Below are 25,274 nucleotides of genomic sequence, written 5' to 3' on the forward strand. Positions count from 1 at the left end.
GACCTTCCTCTGGTTTCCACAGCGAACGAGTAACTGACTGTTCAGATTTCCACTGACTTGTTGAATATCTGATTTTGTTGATGTGTTGTTTTGTCAGACATGCGAGCGACTACCTGCACCGTTTTTGTAAATGTCACTGGTGTTGTAAAAACATAGATTTTACTCTGCAAATTTTACTTTTTTGCAAATACAGTTTTTGTAAAAGATCCACAGAGTCTGTGTGTTTCTTATTTCCTTTCTTCGTGTGCCTGGTGTGTTTGAAATGTTGCTCGTGCATAAATGTGTTTACATGGTGGAAAACAAACACGAGTCAGAGCTTGGCTCAGTTACAGATCAGAGGTTATTACAGAGACACGGACCAGAATTCAGGTGAGAGGTGAAATTTTAAAGATGGCGTCTTCATGCTTTGTTTGGCATGTGGCTCAGTGCAGCTTAACCCTTCCTCTATGACAGCAGCTTGCGGCTCTTCTGGCCACGTCTGAGGTCTCGATGACCTAAATAAGCAAACATGACAGTAAAAAGTTTTTTGTTACATTCTCATTTCTAAACATATGTTACCTGTAAACTGAATTTGAAACATTTAAATTAGTGTGTCAAGCTGGCTCCTCATTCTCGTGCCTAACCTCTGTGGTGGCAGTTAAACAATAACAAACGTAAGCGTCTGTTCCTGAGTCGTCCTTCACTCCACTTGAGTTTGAACTACTCCTCCTCGCATCTTAAAGGCCTGATAGGATCTCATTATCCTAACGCAGCTCTTTGCTCTCAGACTCCAGGCTTAATTATAGGTTCATAGTTTGTAAACATATGTTACAAGTGGCCATGGCTGTGCAGAGATGTTTGAAGGGGCGGGTGCTCAAAGTTAAACAGGGACACATAGAACCAAGCTGAAGAACAACAACCCCGAATCACATCATACTATATCACTGTCTTCAGGTGGGGGACAATGCAAAGCAAACGTAGCCTATGTTTTACCTGATGGGTACAATGTTGCTGCTGATCGTGCTGGAGGACAGGCCTGTGTTGATATAGACATGATGTAGACATTAAATCCACAGGAGAGATGGTAGCTGATTAAACAGGTGTTAGGAGATAATAATGAAATGCAAAGATTGGTGACAGCGCTTAGAACCGTGATCCAGAATTCTTCCCTTATTATTTATTCGTAGTGCGATAATAATAAAGTAATAAGAATTAAAAAATAAAATCATAAATATAAAAATGTATTTATTGACAAAATAATGTATTTATGATGATGATTTGTTTGACTATCCACTCTGTGCAGGCAGAATGCTTATTAAATGTTTAAACTGTAGAGATGTAATAATTCTGTTGCTGTAAAATCAGCATTTTGAGATATTTGGGGCATTGGTTAATCGTAATCATGTGACTGATGCAAGCCAGATCCTTTTATTTAGCAAAAATGTGATTAATAGTTAAATGTTATTGTTGAAGGGCACAGGCAGGAGTCCACATGCACACACAAATTTAAAAAACAAAGTAAAAAAGGGAAAGGGGCTGGTGCCAAAGCCCCCTGCACGTGCCTGCAAGTGACTTTAGCTTGCAACTAAAGGGGAAGTCCACACAAGGAAGATATGCATTAACTGTTTTATTGACAAGCGGTGGAAAGGATCAGTGAATCAGTGGTGACGTATATGAGCAGAAAGTCTGAAGTCCATCAGGCAGGAAGCGAGAAAAACCAGGTCAGCTCAGATACAAACACATTGGCTGTATTCCAATTCACGGTCTGCAGCCTTAAAGGCCGCATTTTAAGGTCGATTACGTCACAGCGACGCGACGAAGGCTGCTCGAAATCCGGTGTTGTGCCAAAAAGTGATTGTCTGCCAAAAAGTGATTTCCAGTGTTTCTGTGTATTTTTTATGTGTAACATCTTTACGTATGTTCGTAAATAGACTTCAGTGAACAGGGTTTACAAAGGGGTTACATAAAGAATTAAAAAATGATCTGTTTTTTAAGTATCTTTACAACTTGTACTTACCAATAGCGTAACCAATCCGCTCCTTTATCCCCACTGAAAATATTTTTACTGAACTATTGTAATATTTGCTGCCATTTCTGCTGTCCTATTGGGCAACTTACTCTTACAAAATACATTTTTAATGTTAACGAGATTTTTTTTTACTGCATAAATAAAGGTTATATAAAAGTCACTGCCAAAAACTGATTGCGTCTTCTATCTTGTTACAAGAATGTTGTTTGTGGCTCAAGATGACTTTATGTCATCCATAAGGGATGCATTTTACATATGTTTAACATATTATAGCCCAACAACTTACTTATAGCACTTTAAATATGAGCAATCGCTTTTTGGCAAATACCGGAAATCAGTTTTTGGCAGACAATCACTTTTTGGCACAACACCGGCCCTCATATGCGTCCTTCATTTCCCTGAATTTTAAGGATGTGGCGGTAGATGAGGGGCGCAAGAAGAGTAAACTTTAAGTAAGTACTGAATATTATGTCACTTATTTATGTGCAAGTGTTTAATAACGAAGATCATTAAAACATTACTGTTGGTCACATGTCAGCAAAGTCATGTGACATTAGTGACGTTTGTACTAACTTGGTTTTAAAGCCTTTACTTTAAAATATACGCTGTTCAATAGCTGAGCTTAATCTTACAGAGAATGATCAAAGCTCATGTAGAAACAAACAAGCAAATGAACAAAAGATTTTCTCCTTCATTTCTGTCAAACAAAGCTGTATGAAACGTTTCCAGCTGTTAGTATCATGGTTGCTAGGCAACCTGGGCAGCGCGACGGAGGCTAGACCGTCCCATTTCACAAGCCTTGCACTTCCGGCCTTAGTGGTCTTTGAGTACGCAGCCCTTGTGGACCGTTAAGGCTGCGTACTTTAAGGCTGCAGACCCTGAATTGGGAATTAATCTGCTCTGCCCACAAGTCACATGACCCAACAAAACAGACTGTGAGGGCTGTCACAAGTAGAATGGGAGGCAGAGCCTTCAGCTGTCAGACCTCTCACTGGTGGAACCAGCTCCCAGTTTGGGTTCAGCAGACCATTACTTGATATATTGTCGTGCTTTTTACAACTACATGAATGTACTATTGCTGTGTGATTTATTACTATTACTGAAGGCTACTCGCCACCAAGCTAACATTGTTAGCAGACTTTTAGACTTGATGGATAGCATTAACAACCTCAGAGGGCCCGGTGGCGCCAGTGTCCGGCGGCCTCGCCTCTGTCAGTGCGCCCCAGGGAAGCTGTGGCTACAATGTAGCTGCCATCACCAGTGTGTGAATGTGTGTGTGAATGGGTGGATGACTGAGTGTAGTGTAAAGCGCTTTGGGGCCCATAGGGACTAAGTAAAGCGCTGTACAAATACAGGCCATTTACCATTTAACAACCTGCTAGCTGCAAATAATCACGTGCAGTTCTGAAAGCATTACCAACTTGATTTTTAAATCTTAATATAAAGTGAGTAACAGTAGGGTGGACATTAGGTAAGGCTGCACTTTTTGCAGTGATCTTGAATTTAAAACTATTTCTGTATCGGTAATATGTTTCTTTCTGTCTGCTTTCAGAACTGCACATGATTATTTGCAGCTAGCAGGTTGTAATGCAGCCTTCAGTAATAGTAATAAATCACAGCAATAGTACATTGAAGATACTGAAGTGGCAAATAACCCAGGTAGCTACCACAACTAAAACAAGGAAGTTGCAATAGGTTAACGTTAGCTGTTTAAAAAGAGCTTACTTCCAGATGTTTCTTTAGATTGGAGCTGGAGTCTTTTGTCTCTGAGAGCAGCTTGGTTGCTGGCAAAAGGAGTTTGCATTGCACAGTCAGATTTCTGGTCAGAGCCTCTTATTGTGTGTTTTGTTTGGATTTCCGGCAATGGTGGAATTACCAAAATTAGAGAGGGGATAGCCTAACATATGAAACAGGAAAAGACCGCCGTGTAATCCATTTATTTCAACAAAGTAACTGTATTCTAATTATCACCTATTTAAGCGGCAACTGTAACGGAATACAGTTACTCATATTTTGTATTTTAAATACGTAACACCGGTACATGTTACTCCCCAACACTGTCTATAGCAGACTCTATAGACTTCAATCCAAACAACTTCCTGTGAAAAGGGAGTTCTTCCTCCCTGCTGTCAAGTGCGGGATTTTCTCCTAGTATTTAAAAAGCAGTTTTATTTTCCTGATTTCTGCCTTCAGAGCTGCTGAGTGTGCCACAGTCACAGTCATCAGTTTATAAGCAGGAAGTCGTACATGGATGATATGCAATTAGTGCAGAGATGTTGCCACAGTGAGGCTAAAATCTGACACATGATAAACTTCTTGTGAGTTTGCTGATGAGCTGATACAGCCACCAGATGAAACCTTGATAAAAAAAATCTCTTGTGCAGCATGCAGGGAGTCAGTGCTGTTTTATTTTTAGTATTTCCGTCAACTCGCCCCGCCGGCACCGTGTTCTGCAGGCTGCGGCTCATCGCTTTTACTGTCAACAGTGAGACTGAAGGGTGGGTTCCTCCAAACAATGACAGCTGTGTTTGTGGTCCCTGTGGGCGTGTGAACCTCAGACAGATGGGAAAGAAGTGAGGGGTTTGCTTGTTTGTATGTTTAGATCTTGTGCTATATTCAAGATGAGTGTGCATCTGTACCTGTTGGGATGGGTTACCTAAAACTTGGAACCAGGTTGTTTTTGAAGTATATAAAAAAAACCTGAATTTGGATACTTGTTATACTTGTTTTTCTTCCTGTATTCATTCTGCTCCTCTCTTCAGTTGAAATGTGGTTGTTCACACACACATTTGTGTGCAAGAAAGCCCATTTTATAAAAGATGAGGCCTGAAAAGTGAAGTTACTTTAACCTGCAGGGGGCGACTCCTCTGATTAGAGACGAGTTTCTGCTTTCGTAATCTGTGACCCCAGTAAACAGTTTCCTGGTGGGTTTACAACCTCAGTCATTAGCTTGAAGCCCTCCTTAGAGCAACCTGATGGTGGATTTGTGAAGTGTGGTCTAATTTGGTCATTAAAGAGCCCCGCTTTACCCGTGCAGGAGAAATCATGTTTCTGATCATCGTGAAAACATCTGGTTTCAAATAAGTTCCAGCACTTCACCTGTGGTTTGCTTGTTTTGACCCTGCGCCCTTGTCTTACTAATGTTACTCACAGTTCCACTAATAGATGACTGTATGAGTGTTGATGTCACATAGTGGTTAGTGAAGCTCTGTCATAAAGATTCAATTTGAAAGTCTTCATCGTTTCCATCTTGATGTTTTAAAACACTAGAAATAAGTCGATCTAACTGCGACACCTAGGCCCACGTTCATGAGGCAGACACTCGTGAATCACCCGCCCTGAAGAATCCCTCCGCGCTGAAACAAACAGGGACATTTGTAAATGTGGATATCATGTTTTATAAAATAACACCTGAAACTAATGAAGGAGACACCAATTCACGAAAGTATTCATCAAAGTCATAGACCAAAGAACAGGTAGAGTTGTCAATTTTCAACCAGAAAAGTCTTTACTTACAAAACCCGAATGCTACGTCCATCTTTTAAATACAGTCTGTGCCTGCAGCTTTCTAGCGTCCAGCAGGGGGCGACTCCTCTAGTAGCTAACAGAAAAAACACATCTATAGAAGAATAGTGGGAATTTTCCTGCTTGTTGCATGTAGATTATTCAATTCTTGTGAAACACAGCATGATGTACAGTTTTTGCGTAAATTCATGGGTATCTTGTGTAACATCACTACCATAACACCCATAATCTGTTGCCATCACTGACATGATTCCCAGGGTGTAACAGGGCTGTTGACTTACCTGACTCTGAGCTGCAGTCTGCTTTGTGTTTAACAAACATGTTAAACAGGCTCAGCTCATTTTAACTGCGAGCAGCTCAGCCCACTGCTTAATTAAATGTGCTTCCAGGAAGTCACTTCATCGGCTTTTCAGCTCATTTTAATGTTTCTTTGTATATGTTTATTTTTATTTTAGAATCGACCACAGTTTCCTTTTCCTAATTGTGCTAAGAGGAACTAAAGTGTGTGTGTGTGTGTGTGTGTTTGTGGCTTAAAGAGAGCGTTTCCAGAATATGACGGCAGGCGCGCAGGTGGGCGGTGTTTGGAGGCAGCAGCAGCCAATGGGAGGCCTATGTGTCGCTGTCAAACACAGCTGATCGATGAGTGAGGGGAGAACAGCCCAAAAGGTCCCACTTGTTGCTGTGCAGGAGCAGCGATCGTCAGCTGGTCGCGGAGGTCTGATCGACCCTCGATTCGCGCCCTGAAACCGGTGAGGAAGCACACCAGGAGTCCTCGACAGCCCTGCAGCCGCTCCGGTGCACGATCACCCCGCCGTGCCTCGCTCTCAGCCTCAGGTGAGCTTTTTTTCATATTATTTCTGACATTTTCACTCTCTTCCATTGCTCCATTCACACCGAGGAGGTGTCGGGCTTTGCGCTTACCTGCCCGGTGACGGCGGGATAACGCAGGTGTAAAGACGAACAGCGAGGACTTCCCACTGTGATCTGGTGTGTGGGTGTTTTTCTGATGTCGCTGGATCCACACAGCAAACATCGGCGGTCACAGCAGATCGCGCAGGGGCGCTCGGTTTCTGTAATTGAATTATTGTTGCGGTGACAGAAGAGCAGCTCCTTCACAAACGACTGAAGGGCCTAAAAATAACAGGTCCGTCATGCTGATGATGATGCGGTGGAACGGGGAGATTTTTACATAACAAACAGTGTTTGTGCGCAGAAATCTGTAATCGGACAGGAGCTGTGCAGCTTTTAAGGACAGGCTTTTAGTTTCAAGGCTTTCCAGGAGTCCTTGAAGCCTCTTCAAGGGTTAATTTGAATGGGTTTAAGCTGTCAGGGCTCTGCACTGTAAGAGTGTAGGTCTACAGATGGAATATGAGTTTAAGCACTTTCCTGCTTTTCTCTGCCACATTTCATGAACATTGGAAATGATGCGAGCTTCAGATGTAGCAAAAAAAACGCCTTTGAGTAATGAGGTTATCACCCTCAAGCGCACTTGTGATGTTACTGATGTATTGTTTGGTTGTGAGGTGAGAAAAGTGCTCTTTGAGTTGTGTTCATTAACACCAAGACCATCAGATGTGGACCTGTGATGGGGGACGTACTTTTCAGTCAGTTTTATTTATAAATTGCATTCATATTTATTTTTATGTGAGAGTATTTATCCTAAGGTTTTTTGCACCATGTCTGGCAGTAATGCGTTAACTTCTTTACGCTTGCGTGAACGAGGAGTCTTGACTCTTGAGGGACTGAGGAGGCAGGATGAAGGAAAACCAGTGTATGAGTTGTTCTGAGTTATTTTCTGCTTTCCTTTGTTTTTATGCTGCTTGTTGAATGATAAAAGAAGCAATCTGAAGGCGTAGCTGGGCCGATTTCCACATTCTTCAACATTAATCAACTAGTTTTAAAAAATCATAGCAAAATGAGAGAAATTATGAGTCAAAACATGTTAATTGTAAAAACCTGAAGGAAGGATCTGGACTGTGGTGGATGAGCTAATATGAAGGTTTCTGTCAGATCTGGCTGATTGAGCGGTTAAATGAACCTGTAATATCAGACCAAAGCGGTTTTACTGCCATAATATTAGTGCGTGGCTAATTTCTGGCGGATTTTATGACCTTTAGTATCTTACATCTGACTCACTGAACAGGAAACACTTTATGGATAAAATCATTTCCACGAAGAGATCTGAGCCATTCTTCAAAGGGATGAGATTAGTGAAGTGAGGTCATCAGGAAGGATCTCCAGTGTTCTGCGTGTGTGCATATACAGATCGTCTAATTTAGCTTTGAACTTTCACCACATTTTAGTCTCGATCTGCAGCTCCCGTAGCCGCGGCACACACGATTAGACCAGTAATAAAATATAGAGCGATGCAACATACATGCAAAACACGACACACTGTAAAACCTGCATATGTATACATCTATTTATAAACATAATATAGAAACTTCTGATGGTGCTTTTAAGCGCGAAATGATCCTGCTTTCCATGTTTTTCTCTATTAATTTATGTCTCAGTTAAGTGAAGCACACATGATATTCCTGTTTCCCTCCTGCACTGAGATGTGTTCGTGTGTCTCAAATAAATATTGGTGCACACGGGAGCAGCAGCTGCAGGGTGGCATGCTTGCTGCATCCCTGCCGTCGGCTCAGTAATGCAGCATCAGCACTTCCACAGAGTGCTGCTGTGCATTGTGTACACAGAGGCCATGTTTCTGTTTCTTTGTTTGTTGTTTCATCACTGATGTTTGTTTTTTTTTCTTTCTTTTTTTGTTGTTGTCTCAAAACATAAGTGAGGAATAATTTTCTACCGCGTGGTCAGCTGAAAAGACGTATTTTGGAGCCTGACCCCAAACACAGGTTTAATCACACGCTATCTTATGATATCTGAGGTGGAGCTCACATGTTTACTCTAACTTGTGGTTAAAAGTTCTTAATTAAAAGCGGTAATAATCATACCCTGACATTAAGTGTTATTTCCTCCACCTGCCAGCTCGTTTCTCACGTTGACACTGGAGCAAAAAGAGCAAAGTTCAGGCTTTCACAGGTGGACTCTTCTTCATGGCTACTCATCCACCAGGCTCTCAGATGTGGCTTAACACCACCTTCTGCAAACTACTGTTGATAACTTCCATAACTCACGCTTTTGTTTTTCCCCTTATCTTTACTGTCTGCGTCATGTTGTACGAGACTGCGAGACTCCCTGAAGGTTGCAGTCCCCTTCTCACCTGTGCTCACGCCAGCTGCTTCCTCTGTTTGTGCCAAACAGCTCGATGTTGTGGCTGCAAACATGGAAAAAAAAAATCAGGTCCTGTGCGCCAGAAAATATTTCCAAGAAAGAGCTAAACAAGAGCAAATGCTACTCTAATATGAGATAAAGAAGGTGTAATGTGTACACACAGGCGTGGCCACCCTGAGTTAAATCATTGGGGAGGTGTAGGTGATGGGGGAGGACAGTCAAAAACATGCTCCAGGAACTATTTTCTCTGTGAAATTGTTCTGTTTTTGTCTTATTCTCACTGTGCAGCTGCATTTTTGGTGCACCTGCAGCGTGGAGTCACCTGTAGCTCAGCCAGTCATATCACCAGTCCTCAGCACCCAGACTGCACCGGCGCAGCCTGAAGTCGGCAGGAAATCTGACATTTAAGCCTCTCCAGAACGATTCTGATCGAGTCTGCGTTGGTGCTTCACATCTTCAAACGCAAAGTTTGCCAAACCGAGCGAAGCCTGGCTGTCGTTTCAGGGCTTTATAGCGAGACAGGAAGGCCCGATGAGGCTGGTTTTATTTTATCACTCTGTTGTCACGGCAGCCTTGTTGCCTCCAGGCTTTTTCTAACTTCACAAACATTACAGCACAAGTTCTAATATCACACAGATCCACGATGACTAAGATGCAGACCTCCCACGCAGGTTGTGGTCACAGAAGATGGAGATGGTGTGAATGTGTGTGTGTGTGTGTGTGTGTGTGTGTGTGTGTGTGTATTTCAGTGTGTTAATCTGTAGTGTGTGTGTGGCTGGCATGCTGAGGCAGTGGGTCCTCCCCCGGCTGCTCCAGAGATGACTGGCATCTCTGTCGACATGAAAGCACCGCACACAAATGAAAGAGGGCAAAGTACACCTACACGCACCTTTTCACACATGCTGGCATTTGGGCTCCGGCAGAGGTCTGGAACCAGTTTATCTCAGGAAGTGTGTGCGTGCAATGTTAGTGATTTGGAGATAAAGGTTTGGTTGCTGTGGCGATTGCTTTCGGTTTCGGCGTGAAGAAAGTTTTGTATTGGCGCCGTCAGACGGCGGCGGTGGTCGATATGGCCACTGTTGAAACCGTAAACAGTGGGAGGTGGTAGTTTCAGAATGGATCACCTGAAAGGTTGAAGTCAGGCCGTGCTGTCTCGGTTAAAGGTTTGATGGGAAGATGGTGAAATAAAGTAGGGTTTGTCTCTTTTAGAGTAGCTCTGCATGATTCTGAGTCCAAAATAATCTTTATTTGAACTGTACTGAGCATCAGCACCCTGACTGAAACAAGCAGCCAAACTTTCTTCTGATTGGCTGTACCTCACAAACAGAAGGTCTGAAAAGCTGGTGGGCGAATCGTATTTTTATCTGATTATTTTTGCAGAAAACTTCTGCTCAGCCATCATCAGCAAAATCCACGTTTTACTGTTACTTTGCTGCATTTCCAGTAGAAGCAAATAAAAGTGTGTGACTGTTTGGCATTTTAACACAGAGCTGTGATATAACGTGTGGCTGACGCTGCTTTGTGACAAACAGATGCTACACGATATTCAGTTACTCCGTTGGCTCTCAAACCTCCTTCAGAGGCTGGAGAAACTCCCCAGTACTTCCAAACGTTAGACAAAGATCCTGGTGGGTTATAATCTTAAACATCTTCATCATTGTTGCTTCTCTGCATTTTAAAAGCAGCTTTCTGAGTTAAATGTGGCTGAAAATGGCAGGTTTTATGCTGCAGACAGAGGGGAGGACGTGGGGCTTTAAATCTGATGTTTTGTGTTTAAAAATCAGAGCGAGGTTCTTTGTCGCTGCAGCTGCAGCTACTTGGTGAGCAGAGGGTGCGGTGGTGCTCAGCAGCTGACAGGTGTGGATGAAGACAACAGCTGGCTCGCTCTGTAGGTGTTCTCTGAAAAATAAAGCGGACAGGCTGGTTCACAGCTGACAAAAGCAGGGTGAAGGTGATTGCCTTCACAGCTGGGGTGTCGTTTTAATCAGAAAGGTTTTGGCAGGTGGGGGGACTTCTTCCTGGTGACCGTCCGTTACACCGTGTGTGTGTGTGAGTGTGAAGATGGTCACTGGCATGTTTGCGTGTGCTTTCTCCTCCTCTGACTCTCCGTTGTGTCTCCAGGAAGTCCGCTTTGATGTCGGCCTCAGTCCTCTCTCCATGGCCGTGTGGACCCGTCAGTCTGGTCTGTGGATTCTTCCTGCTGGCCTCCTCACCACTCCTCATTGCAGGTACGACCTCTGACCCCAACAGGGTCGCTTTTAAAACATGCAGCAATCTCCACGCAACCTTTTTGAAAGAACTCAAGCAAAAACTCTGAGCTGACGCACACTTTGATTCAGTGTTGAATATTAGAGAACTAACATTCATCTCATTGTGGTGGTTTTACATTTTGGACTGAAAGAAGAAGTAGGGAAAAAGATTGCCAGTGTCAGCTCTGCCACTTCCTCTTAACCCCTTTATGACAGAAACTGCTCTCAGATGGTCCAAAAGATACGAGGGGTGAAGAACCTAAACAGAAAGTGATTATTTCTGCCTGCTTCACACATCAGAGTTTAGTTTTCACAACTATTATATGAGTAGTGTGCATGCAGGCCAGTTCACTTTGCCCATAAACGTTCATCTAAAGCAGTGGTGTCAAACATAAGGCCCAGGGACCAAAATTGGACATTGAAACATGTAATGACTTAACTTTTTTCAGATTTTTTTTTTGGCTTGTCCTACTGATAAACACCTCCCCCCCAACATTCATACTACACCAAAGTAATGAAGTGATAGATCAACATTTAAATGACAGAAAATTCCCATTATTTTTCTTTCAAAAGTCTTTTTATTAGACAAAGGTTCCAATACAATGTATACAATAACACAAAATGCTTCAGAATATTCCAAAATTTCAATCTTGTTCCCACCCTAACCCTTAAAACAACAAATAATTGGCAGCCTGCTGCCCAACTAAACAAAAAACAAAACAAACAACAAAAAAAAAACAGGAAAAAAAACAAATAAAAGCAAAAAACAACAAACAAATTCCCATTATTTTTATTTGAATTAACAAAACTTTCCACTCTATAATTAAAAGCAATGAGAAACCAGAACTTTTGCACATTTCTCATGCTGAGATAAATGTGCAGTTAAACCACTTTACCGTGACCGAAAGGGAATTTTTACTGCCCACTTAAGATCAAAGTGGGTATGTGTGTGACCTTTGATGTAAAGTGAGTTTGACGTCCCTGGTCTAAAGCGTGCTGATTGGTCAGCTTGATGACGGTGCATGTAAATCTGTTGCCTCAATAAATTTGATTAAAAATATGGAAGAAGATGGGCCAGAGCTCCACCGAGCCCCATTTATTCTCGACTGTTTCAAAGCGCTCTATGAACCAGGGAGCCCTCACCCTGACACGTCATAATGCAGCTTTGTCAGGCGCCTCCTGTGTTTCCCCTTCATGCAAAAAGCATCATTGAGCGTCAGTTGTTCCAGCCGCAGCTCTATCGGTACCTGACAGGTCACAGTCCTGTTTTTGCAGGACCTTTTTTGTTTTGCCCAAAGACTGGGCTTGGTTTAAAGCTTGTCTCTTCACAACAGGAACCATGGTATTTGAGAAATGACGAGTTGGGAGTTGCCGATTATTCTCACTAATGTCGTAAAACCCTGTGTCTTTGTATTGCTTCAATTCCCACAATCCTTCTGCAACCAAAGAGCTCCAAACACAGACGCATGGTGACCCCGGCTGGAGTTGCATAAGCGGTTAAATAAACTGATATAATCTTATTTTATTCACCTCACCTTATGTGTATCAGCAGGAGTGAAACTGAAAACCACTTTTTAGTGAAAGTTTTGAAAAGATAACTTTATTTGAAAATTCAGATTTCCACCTGATCTTACCTGAAGAGAAATTTAACATGAGATGTATTAAAGCCACACAAACACTAAAAGATCAAAAAGTCACCCTTATTTAAAAAAGAAAATTCACTGAAAAGGCCACATAAGCCACATAAAGCATCTGCAGCAGTTTGGACTGAAACACACTTATGACACCTTTACCATGACTGATTTTGAAACACTACATGAACTTTAGGCAGGATGTCTGCAGTTTCTCTTCAGGTCACTGTGTTCAGTCTGTTTTGGAGGTTTGAAACTAGCTGTCTGGCTCCTCCTGTCCTAATAAGAACCGTCTTGTCACGCTCGTATAGGAACCAGCTGTGTTTCGTAACGCTGCAGTGCAACTTTGTGGCTCAGATGCGTCTAAATATCTGTTTCTTTGATTTTAGAAGCCGAGTGAAATCCCTTGAAAGTGCCTTACTTTATTCATTCAGGTGTCATTTTGCACTCTCAGCTTCACACTTGCCCTACTCTTAGCACGTTAACGCTGAAGAGGTGGAGGAAACCATAATTCTGCAGACACATATGTTTTTAAGGTGAAAGATGAAGAAATAGAGGAAGTTAGGAACACAGCTGGGTTTCTGGTAAAGCTGCCTGCTGTGGGCGAGTAAATAAAGATCATAAAAAAAATTGAACCAAATCTCTGTGGAACCTTTTAGCCACATATCAGCTCTTGTTTGCTGTAATAATATCCCCTCGCTGTGCTTTCATGTGGACACAGCTTGTGTTGCACTCTTCATCCATCACCCCTCACCATGAAACCTCGCCTGCATGCTTATCTTCTTCGAGTGTGTTGGAATAGCAACTTGCACTCCAGGCCGACTTATTGCCCTTTGGTTTCTTTTTTGTTTAGTTATTTAAAATCCAGTCAAAGGATGCATGCAGGTCCTCTTTCATTATCCATAAATTCAGTGAACCACACAAGTGTTTGCACAATGACACATTTAAGAACAGTGCAAACACAAAGGATAAACCTGCAAAATCATTGGCTAGCACTGTGAAACCAAAGGACACTGTGGACATAACTCTAAAGCAATGCAAGCCTACAGGAGATATATTAAAAAAAACCCCTGAATATTTATGTAATGGGAAAAGAAAAAACCCTCCTCAATCCAAACGGAGCTAAATCTCTCTTAGTTTCAGCAGGTGGCAGCTGGTGGAAGGAAGGAGTGAGGAAAAACACCTCCACAATGTTTATCCTGTTCTTTAAAGCCAAAAGCAAACAAACACACATGGAGCAGTGCTGCAAAAATGGAGGAGGGCCGAGGGAGAACATAAACAATATCCAGCAACAGTGATGGATCCTGAACAAATGTCCATCCATCCACTTGTCCAGGCCTAGGGCCACAGGACCGTAGTCTAACAATGGATTGTTTTTCTGCAGGCAAAATGAACTGCACTCACCCCCTGGTGCCAGAATATGGAGGTTTTCGCTGCGATCCCTCCCCGTGCCAAGGCTTCCCTCACAAGACCACCATCCGCCTCTTCTGTGAATCAGGATACCAGATGAGGACCTCACTGTCCAGGTGCCGCAACGGGAAGTGGCACCCTCCCATATCTGCCTGCATCCCCATGAAAGGTGAGAGTTTGAAGGCCTCCAGCCGGAGTTATGTGTTGTGTTTTTGTTTGCGCTTCAGCAAAGTGATCAGGGCGTGGTGTTGAGGTTTGTGTGTTTTGTTAAGTGCAAAGAGCAGTGGTACATTAAACTCACACTCTTAGATGTGTTTAATGGAGCTGATAAGCCAGTTTCAGTTTCCATGCTTACGAGTTTTGCTCATGCATATTGTTAGCAGGTTGTTAGTTTCGATTCGAGCTATCCAATCGCCTCTGAGGCTTCTGGAGTTACTCAGTTTAGAAGTCATATGATATGAAACTTTCCTTCTTTAATAATAAGAGTTTCTTAGACAACTCTTAACATTTCCCAGCAGTAACGAGCATCACAGTGTTGCTCAGAGATTATTACTTAAGTTTATAATCTACCTGTGACTCATCTCCCCGTCAGCCCAGCCGGTCTAAAGGCTGGTTAGTCATTTTAGTCACCGCTCATTTCTTGTTTTAAGCATTCAGGAAGTAGATAGCGTGTGTACCAAATACGTGTCGACAGCATACAAATATGTGTTAATGCTAATTTCCGATATGAAGAAAGTAATATGAAGCTTCATCTCATCATCTTCATCTAATTTCCATCTCATCATTAATACGAATGAGTATCAGCCACTGTTACATTTTTTCTTTTAATTTACAGCCAGTGACTTTATGGCACTATTGAAAATAATTAAGAAAACAAAGTGTACTTGCGTGGCTTTTTAAAGTGTGCAGTACTCAAAGAGCTTGAGTCACATGAAATCAATACAGCATACCACGCGTTCAGCAAATTATGAACTCAAATTTCCCAGATTTTACAATATTTAAAACAGATATTCGAGATCATGTGACCCATACACCGCACAGTTTCAGAAACACTGGTTTCATGAGGAACTGGATAACAACCCTGGACACAAGCACTGACTAGGACTCGGTAACCACTCCAGGAGTTAAAGCTAAACCAGCGCTCTTGGTCAATGAAACACTGACAGCAGCATTACACATCCGCAAGACTCAAAGTCTCATCAGAATAAAAGAAAACTATGATCATAACACACTAAATTAAGCTTTTGAAGTTAAGCATTAACAATCTAGTGAGACTGTGCATGTGCTACTGCAGATGTATCCCTTAAAAATAGTTAAATAACACACTTGTGGATGACTGTGCTTCTCAGTATTCACGTATAGGTAGTTATAACTAGACTAATATAAATGTATTAAATTCAACATCTTTTTTAAGCTAATATTATAATGGAAAGCTCATAAAATGGAACCAGCAAGCATAATTTCTTTTAGAAAATGTACAGTATTTACATTATGTGTTAAGAGACAGAGATCTCAGTTTTGGCCACATGTTGGTGCCCCATACACCACACACTTACCAAAACACCCATTTCATTAACTTTTGAAACAACAACAAGGGGGTAAAAACAAGTCTCTGTCGTAGTTTTCTGTTAATGTGTAAACTTTCATAATGTTTGTGGCTACATTATTGCTGGAAACCACATTATTCATTCACAAGAATCAACACCCACCAGCAGTGCCACTGAACTGTTGTACTCTTAGTCTCACAATGCCGCCAGTGCTGCAGTGTGACCCGATATATTTACTCTTAGATTCTGCTGAAGTACACTTTTATTGGGCTTGTATTGAAACTTCAAAGCTCTACTTCCTTTTCCTTTTTTATATATTATTTTTCACAGATTTATCAGTGCTATATAAATATAAAACTATCCAGCAGTGTACAAGTAATGAAAAACCCTCTTCAGCTGTAGCATTTCAACGATGTGTGATTCTGCGCAATGACTGTTTCATTTTAAGTACTTTTAACTATATTTTGATGCTCAGAATCTTAACTTTTCACACATTTCACTGCTTTGCTGAATAGCTATGCAAAACAAAAGGACTTTTAGTTTTGTTTTTGTGCACAGGGCTGCGCATGAACCTGAAAATCATCCCCAATGTTTTCTACACTGACACAAAATGTAGATAATTCAGTACTGATGTAAGTTAAATGCATCAATTATGCAGAAACAGCAGACGCAGCAGCTTTATCGTCTTTATCTTATGACCTACTTAACAGGTGAACACAGACACACTCTACAGAGGAAGTAGCAGCTTTACTTTCCTCAGACCAGTTCCAACTTCCTCTGTCGCCATTCAGTTGAATGTGCTGCAACAGGAAGTCAAAGTGCAGAAAGAGGAAGCGGGCAAAGCCACCATAATAACCATTAAACATTTCCTCTCTGACGCTGTCAGTCTCATGGAAAGCTGCTGCCGTGTTGTCACGGGCACAAACAAACCACACAGCTTGAAAATCTCTCCTCTCGCAAAGATCTTGAGATCGATAATTAATTTCTGCTCAGAGCTTCTACTCAGAACACACAACCTTTCCCAGGGTTATGCATTTAGGTTCAGTTTACCTGTCTTATTGTGGTGACAAAAACACCAAATGCACATCTGGAATTCAGGCACAATTTTGGACATAATCAGATCTCCTTAAAGAACCTGATTTTAGTTTTGGAAGCCTGTTCTGCTGAAAACAATCCTGTTAAGTTCAAACCTGCTGCAGAATGTTCTGGTGGCTCTGCTGCATATGCATGGTCTCATGCATAAATGAAACCACGCCCAAAATGGCCCAAAATGTTCAGTGTGCACACGCACAAAGTCAGGAAAAGGCAACAAAATGTGAAGGTTTTGGTATTTTCAGCATCAGTAATGTCTGTCTTTTTCTTCCTCAGGCAATCCTATCCCAAAACCCGACGACTCAATGCCCAGCATGGCCACGACTGCAGTGGGTGTGTCTATCTTCCTGCTCACCACCACCGCCTGCCTGGTCCTCAAGTCCCGGCTCTACCCTTGTCAATCACAAAGGTAAGAAGAAACGTCTATTGACTGTTTATCCATGTATTTGTTTCTGAGCACCTATTTTTACAGGTGTGACATCTTATGTGTATGTGTACCTTTACCTTTTTTTGACTTTTGTTGCCATGATACCAGGTCTCTCTTGGAAATTAGATTTTTAATGTCAATTAGACTTTTTACCTGGATAAATAAAGGATTAATAAAATAATAAAAATACAGTAATAAATGAAGTAATAGCTGTACAGGACAGACACCACTTCAAACACGCTGAGTGTTATCAGGCTATCAAAGCTGTTGCCACACGGTCTTATGATTATAATAAATAACTTCTAAATTAGGTCAACTCCACCTCGTAGTAAGGCCAGAGGTTTCGTAGTATCCATTCTGGTTACTGATAAATACTGATACTGAAGTGCGTGTTAGCATCATGTGCTGCCTTGTCTGAGTGTGGGGAGCTGGAAACACAGGCTGAACTTTAGTTACTTTATATTCAGTGCTGTAGTTTCAGGTCAGAGGTCAGGAGCACTTTGTCATCTGAGCATTAACCTCTTACTTTTCCTTCCTCCCTGCAGCCGTCGCTCCTCAGACCAGCTGGACCTGATGGTGGACGGGCTTCCAGTTTCCCTTCCCTCCTATGAGGAGGCGGTGTACGGCAGCTGGGGGCAGCGCATCCCTGCCTGCTCAGCCCCCGGGCCCACGCAGCTCCTCCTGGCTCAGGAGGCTCCGGGCTGTCAGCAGTCTTCCCCGAGCAGCCAGTCAGACGGCAGCCACTGCCCGCTCCTATCGGGCCAAAGCCCTGACAACCCTCCGCCGCCTTATGAAGAGGTCCAGTCGCCACATGCCAGAGACAGGATGAATGACGGGGACGTCCTGCAGCTCCGCGTTGCACTTTCAGACGATAAGGACACATGATGACGGACGGAGAGACTCAGAAGTAGTTTATGATTTCGACAGGTGCAGTGTTCACTCTGCAGATAACGGCTTAAAAAACATAAAAACAGGGGCTCACGGCAGACTCCTGTACTGCCCGCACTTTTCCTGGTTGGCTCACCAGCATCAGGACCTATCACATGGTATTTTAGACGATAAGCTCTGATTGGCCAGTTGTTGGGTCAAAAAAGACCCGAATGAAGAGGACTGAAGTGCATTTATAGCTGAAACGTTGATTGTATAGTGTGTTTGTATAAACGTTGATTGTATAGCAAATGTATGTGACACAGGGAGGGTGTGTGTTGTGCGGTATCATCGCCGTCTTGTGAAATCCTGAGAGTGTGAAAACAGGAAGGCTTTTACCAGACGGCGGTGACATGAAGGTCTGTGTGTGTGTGTGTGTGTGTGTGTGTGTGTGTGTGTGCGTGTGTGTTTTCAGTGTTTCTGGAGACGTCGTCTACCTTTTCCCCTCAGTGACGGGGCTCATTAAGGCTTCGTTTGTGAAGTCAGTGGCGTGTTGTTTCTTTTCACTTCTGCATTTGTGTCTGAGACTTTTGCACAGTGTTTCTATTAAAGTCCAAACGGGCCGAGGCGCACGGGCTGCTGATTTAAAAGCACACACACTCGGGTCGTGGATGGTGATTTTGTTTTGTTTTTTTAAATAAAATGTTAATTTCATGTACAGCAAAGTGCTTGGAAACCAAATGTTCTCTTAAAGTGTTTCTGCTGTGTTCATTCAATGCTGATGGAGGAAAAACTATTTAATATTTAATCGCTTTCAATCTACAGTTATGAGTCGATTGATTTACTAAATGAAATCAATATATTTAGTAAATCATTGGAGATTTATGTAGGCACTTTTAAAAAAAAAATAAATTAAAAAAAAAATAATAAAAAGAAGATTTTAGGTGCAAATCTCTGAGATGACCCGGATGCCTTTGAGGATCATCTTCATGTCCTTACTGGGTTCCTCGAGTGACTGACGCCTTCAGACCTTGAATGTATTTAATGTTTTTGTTTTGTGCAGACAGATCTGAACTAATATATATAAATATATGTGTATATAAATTGTAATATTTACAAAATGATTATTTCTATATTGTGTTATTGCACAGAATTATATGATTAATAAATGTTGAGGTGTTTCTTTATTTGGACGTCTCCGTCTCATTTGTTGTTGTTGTTGTTGTTGTAAACACAGCTGATATTTTGTGCAGCATTTGTCTTTAGCTGCTAGTTTTTACATGAATCTGAATGTTTTCACACAACTGTTTGAGATGCTCTGCTAAAAACAGCAGGAACTCTTTAAGGTGTTGCAGGGTTTTAAATTCCTGGGGGTGAACTTTTTTTTTTCTCGCTGAACAGTTTTTCCTGGCTGGATGAACCTTTTACCCCCAACATGCTGCAGGTTAGTCCACAACAACAGCTGTCAGCAGTAAAGTTAATGATTGTGTTCCCAGAAAGTGACTGAGAAACAGGGTAACTCAAGCATGGCGAAGAAACAGTACAGCAAGTTGTACTGTTTGAAGTTGTGAAAACAAAAATGACACAATCTGGTCTTTCCCTTTTAGGAGACTGCAGGTTAGCTGGCATGAGAACTTTGCCCATGATGCAACACAACAATCAGACATCTGATGTCACGTCGCAGAGTCAATTCAGGTCAATTTGTTTACAAGGATGGTTTAAAAAAAAGCTAGACATTGATCATGCACAGCTAATAAAACAGCAAATAAAACAATAAATGCATTAAAACATAAAAGTAGTATGACTTAAAAAGTAAACATTAAAAAATAAAAAACAAAGCAGCCTAGTTTAACCTGTTTTCTAGGCTTCCTGCTTGAAAATGACATCCCCAAAATGAATGGAGTATTTCTCTGCAATCACAAACTCTGTGTAAACAATCTTGGTATCAAAATAAAGCTAACACTTGTTCATCAGAGGTGTAAAAATTGCAGCAGATGTTACTGTGTCAAAGTTACTCAGGCTGGAAACGAGAAATGTTTTTAGTATAAAACCCTTTTAAAAATATGCTTTAGATCTCATTTTAATCCAGAAATTCAGTAATCAACATATAAACATCATCTGTGCAAAGATTTGTGCTTCTAAAGTAAAACAGTGAAAAATTGCAGCACTTTTAATAAATAAATATTCAGACATTGTACAAGAAGTCCAATCCTGACACACTCTGGACACCATATGTGAGTAAAATTTTTAGGTATTAAACAGCAGAGATTATTTAATTTCATTAACATGCCTAAAAATGCTTGTTTTTTTTAATATTTTTGAAGAATTAACCACACATTCACAGACAATGGGCCCTTTCTGAGGGGTTGCCGCTTCCGGCTTCTTTTGGCCTCTTTTAGCCGATTGGCATGATTGACACTTTTTTTTAACCGTTTGAGCCAATAGAATCATGGTAACGACGCCACTTCATCTAATCAGAAGTTGCAAAGCCAGACCCCACCTGGGCCCAATTTATGTCCGCTAGTTAGCCGCGGTAGCTGCTGATAACCAGGGTGCTATCGGCTACCTGCGAAAATAACGGAGGAAACTGGGAGGTAAGCCAATTTTCTATATTCTTCTTTTGCAACTGCTTCAGTGACTTGTGGTCGGAGCGTGGTGAAACTTAGTGTTTGGAATCTGTGATAGCTCTCGAAGCTAACTAGCCTTTGTTTAGCCGGTTACATGAAGTCTGGAGAATTTCTGGTTTCGGTTTTGTTTGTTTACAGGATTTTTTCGCATTTACATAACTGCTCTTTTAATCATCGCTGTGTTTGGTGGTTGTAGAAAGGTTTCTGTGAATACTACACAAGTTGATATTTGATTAAAAGGCTCTACGCCATGGCGGGTTACATAACTCTTGAGCCCCAACGCCCCCGGTACCGGGAACAGAAGCCCCGCCCACTGGCTGCTCAAACCTTCTGTTTGTGATGGGCAGCCATTCAGAAGAATGGAGGTTGTTTTCAACATATGAACTGAGATGCAGTAACGAGATCCAATTCAAGATAAATAAGAATTATTTTAATATGTGATTCATTAAAGCTACTCTAGTACAGTCTGGGGAAAAAAGAGTGGAGTTGGAAATAAAGGCCTCAAGTATAATTAAACAATTCAATTAAGGCTGATTGGACCTTATTAACATTAGGATGCACAGTTACCTGTTCAGGATACAGCAGATCACAGACCACACCTCTGAAACAAACATTTTATCCCGTCTCGGCAGATATATGTAAAAAAAAGTCAGTATTTCTCTCTGAAATGATAAAACCTTAAAATAAGCCACAGACAGAGTAAACGTCTCTCTGGTCTCTTAAACTGAAAATGTAGGATCATGTTTCTTTTTTTCCCTCCTTGGATTTTCTCCAGGAAAATTCCCATAAAGATAAAACTCTCTTCAGTGATGTGTAATGCACCCATTTCCAGGAAAGCATTATCGGTCTTTATCGGTTTGTGACTTAGTTCAAGGACTCTGTGTCAGATAAGCCTGGATGTGTTTCACCTTTTCCAGTCAGACTAAAAGGAGAAGCTGCTCCGATGAGTCCAAGCTGTCCAGAAGTGAAACAGAGATGTGCTGCAACCAGTCAGCAGTGATTAATTTTCTGAATCAGCCACAGTGTGACAACATCCCGTCACACGGTGGAAGTTAGAAGAAGACTTAATTTCTCAACTCAGAACCAGAAAAGACACCGTGTGATCTTTGAAACTATTACCAGCCCTGAGGGTTTCCCTCCTCCGCTCAGCTTCCTTACAAATGCCTTCTTCAGAAAGTGACCAGCGTGTGACATCACAGCGAGGTTGTGCAAACAGGGTGGATTCACAGTTATCGTCAGGGTTTATGCAAATGCCCACATCTGTGATTTCTTTTTTGATGACAAACTGGTTTTCTTTCATTTGTTTTACTTCCCATTTCTGCTTCTTTGTTTCTTTAAACCCTAAAAGGTTAACAGAACTAAAATTTTAAAACTGCCTTACATCAGCTACTTTGACAGTTTTCATTTTGCCACATAACTGGGGCTAAGTTAGTTCTTACAGTCAGTTTAAATATTTACTATAAAGTCACATTTCCACTGGATTATGAAACTTAAATGTAAGTTAACATGTTTATGTTGCCTTAACTCAACACATCACTGTTGTTCCAATGATGAATGATTGACGTCATTATTAATTATGTTTTTATTTTAGTGTTTAGGGCCACCTGCTGACGACTTGAAAGCCACCTGTAACAGACGAAACACACCTGTGGGATGAGGTCAGAGGTAAGGGCTTAAACTACTTCGGTTTTGCACGAGCTCAAACCTTTATGGAAAGCAGGAAATGCTCCATGACGCCTTAAAGTCGTGAACAGAAAAACATGATGAGGCCTCCTTCAGCAGGTCGTTTGAGCCTTGGAGATAATTTTGCCTCTGCTCCACACCACGCTGGATTTTAAATCAAACAGTCAACATGTGACTGAAGTGCAGACTTTCAGCTTTAATTTGAGGGGTTTTACAAAAATATTTCATCAACTGTTTAGGAATTAAAGACTTTTCTTTCACGCACAGTCAGATGCTCAAAAGCATTCGGGCAAACTAACAATATTAAATAGAAATGCTGCTTTTAATACTTAAAGATGTGTGAACCAGACAACCACACACACTCACATTAAATCAGGCATTGCTGTGACGTGTCAGAGCTAACCACCTGCTACTAAACGTTTCCACTAATGTGGTGTTTGTGTCCGATCTACTGCTTCTATGCATTTTTTGCCTCTTCCCTGAGAAAAACAACTCCACGATGATGCAAACGAGCTTGGCTTGCCTGGCTTGATTTTCTTCATACACACGTTTCCTAAAATCTGCTGCGTAATAATGATTTGTGAAACCTGTGCAAATGGGGGTTTATTCTCAAAATCTTTGTGAACATTTCAGCACAGAGGTTTTTTATATCTTGCAGTACATATCTCAGAAATACAGAAACACTTTTTAATCAGAGTGTAGCGTAGAGTCAGTTAAACTTCTGGGATATTGATCTGGTCGGTGATCTATCAGAGGGCGTTGTTAATCAGTTTCAGCTGGATTATCAACAGGCGCACTAGAGGGGCAACAATGAGACAACTCCCAAAACAGAAACGGTTACGCAGATTAGTGAGCCGCCCTATCCTACAGCCTACACTGTCGTTGCCAGGTTTGCTGTTTGCTGGTTACTCTAGGAAAGCCGGACAGGCCTGGAGAAGGTCCTTAGCAGGATCGGCATCTGCTCCTGTGTGACAGGAGGAAAAGCATGAGCCCTGTCAGAGCTACAAAATGAGCTCCATCAGGCCGCCGGTGCGAATGTATCTGACCAAGCAATCAGAAACAGACCTCACGAGGGTGACCTGAGGTCAGGGAGAGCATCTCATTAGGTGATGTGCTCCTTTAATCGTTCTGAGCAGCTCTGTGGAACCAATCCAGGTATATGTGATATGATGTGGGTGCCACTCGCATATGGTGGCATTAGATTTTTGGTGATGTTACAGCTTTGTTGTTGTGTTTTTAACGTTATATTTTTTGTTTGACAGTAGCCATGAAGCACAAATGAAATTTCCAAAAGGACAAATCATAAATGAAATCTAATAAAGGAGCAAAGCTAGCTCTGCATCGCAGGTTAAAACAGGCCTGCAGAGGCACAGAGGAGGTTTAATAAGGTGATGAATAGTGGTGCAACGGATCGTGGTTGATCCGTAATCCGAACCGATCCCACTCCACGGTTCGGCACGCACGTGACCCGAAGATTCGAAAAAGAAAAAAAAAGTATGTGTATGGTGCGCGTGGTGGGTCTGTCAAGCGATAGCTATGGTCAGCGCTAGCGGTCCAAGTGGAGGAGCAGAGGAGTTTGCGTTTGTAATTCCAATACAGAATACATGCCCCACAATGTATTCTGTAACGTATTCCGTTACGTTACTCAATGAGAGTAACGTATTCTGAATACTTTGGATTACTTAATATATTATCATGCTGTTTACAACTATGTGAATGTACTATTGCTGTGATTTATTACTGTTACTGAAGGTCCGCGGCTCCGAACCGTAGTAAAGGGACCTCTGGCTAACACGGTGGGTTCTGTGTCGGCTCGTAGCCGAAAAATAGCTTTACTTTGTTGTCTGGGTCACTTTGCTAGCAGAGACGGAGAGAGGCGTTGAAAGGCTGCTCCAACGGAACTTATTGTTTTTGGAGGAAAACACGAACACGGTGTACAGTCGAGTCTTAATAGCTTACTTACAACTGGGCTCGTCAGGCACTCTTCTTGGCTGCAGTGGTTATTATTATATTTACATGCTTCCAGCTCCCGTTTTTGCTCGATGACAGCTCGTACTTTTCCTTTTCCTCCCTCCCTCGCTCACAGACACATAACGGGTATGGCAGTCCATTCTCCCTGCAGCACGGACTACGCTGCCTATGATGCTACATTCTTTAGAGCTATACTGGTAGCATTCTGCCTATTAGCTTAGCACAACAAAAAGGCCGTGTAATCAATTTATTTCAACAAGGTAACTGTATTCTAAATACCACCTTTTTAAACGGTAACTGTAACGGAATACAGTTACTCATATTTTGTATTTTAAATACGTAACGGCGGTACATGTATTCCGTTACTCCCAACACTGTATTTAAGCAGCCCTTTGCTGCCCAGTCCGACCGGGCTAAAGCTATTACAGAAGCTATTGGGGTGTTTAGCTGCAGACGGGAGGCCGTACTCCGTTGTGCAAAACAAGGGGTTTAAACTATGATGAACGTGCTTGAGCCACGCTATGATATCCCGTTCGCGTCCACTTTAGTGGCAAGATCGTTCCAAGCATGTATGAGCAGGAAAAGATTTAAGTTGTGGCTGAACTGTCCCAGGCGTCTTCTGTTGCCCGAACTACTACAAATGGGTGGATCTCCAGGGCAACGGAAAGCTACGTGACCGTGACCGCTCATCATATCACAGCAGAGTGCGATGTGATGAGCGGTATGTATTATTGTAGGGTCTACCTTACAATATAAAGCGCCTTGAGGTGACTGTTGTTGTGATTTGGCGCTTTATAAATAAAATTTAATTGAATTGAGTGGTAGATACAGAAGGTACTGCCCTATATTATTATTTTATATATATATATTTTTTTTAATAATTGCGTGGAATGAGTCTTGAGTTGAATGTTTTTTAACAGGCAAAAAAATACTTCAATAAGTAAATGTAAAATTTGTCTTTTTTTTGCTGATCCGAAAATTGATCCGAACCGTGATATTTTTG

The 25,274-nt window shown here is 41.8% G+C and overlaps 1 protein-coding gene across 3 annotated transcripts; it reads left to right on the forward strand.

Moving 5' to 3' along the window:
- The first annotated feature begins 6,136 nt into the window (after window positions 1–6,136).
- Window positions 6,137–19,177, forward strand: zgc:152863 (sushi domain-containing protein 6). 3 transcript variants are annotated; one of them, XM_006805176.2, is made up of 5 exons: window positions 6,137–6,367; window positions 10,889–10,995; window positions 14,032–14,226; window positions 16,973–17,105; window positions 17,669–19,177. In XM_006805176.2, the coding sequence occupies exons 2-5, from the start codon at window positions 10,902–10,904 to the stop codon at window positions 18,006–18,008; spliced, it is 762 nt and encodes a 253-aa protein (XP_006805239.2). In that variant the 5' UTR covers window positions 6,137–6,367; window positions 10,889–10,901; the 3' UTR covers window positions 18,009–19,177. The 3 variants fall into 3 exon arrangements, with proteins under 3 accessions (XP_006805239.2, XP_087707856.1, XP_087707855.1); XM_087851730.1 differs by lacking the exon at window positions 6,137–6,367 and adding an exon at window positions 6,478–6,677; XM_087851729.1 differs by lacking the exon at window positions 6,137–6,367 and having other exon boundaries at window positions 10,433–10,995.
- Window positions 19,178–25,274: the final 6,097 nt, after the last annotated feature.

This window comes from Neolamprologus brichardi, chromosome 14, assembly GCF_056152115.1.
Source record: "Neolamprologus brichardi isolate AB-2024 chromosome 14, ASM5615211v1, whole genome shotgun sequence".
NCBI classification, from domain to species: Eukaryota; Metazoa; Chordata; class Actinopteri; order Cichliformes; family Cichlidae; genus Neolamprologus; species Neolamprologus brichardi.

Coding starts and splice junctions, on each gene's coding strand:
- zgc:152863 (XM_006805176.2), top strand. CDS start 10,902: ATGTCGGCCTCAGTCCTCTCTCCATGGCCGTGTGGACCCGTCAGTCTG. Junction 10,996..14,031: donor CTCACCACTCCTCATTGCAG/GTACGACCTCTG, acceptor GTTTTTCTGCAG/GCAAAATGAACTGCACTCAC. Junction 17,106..17,668: donor TACCCTTGTCAATCACAAAG/GTAAGAAGAAAC, acceptor TCCTCCCTGCAG/CCGTCGCTCCTCAGACCAGC.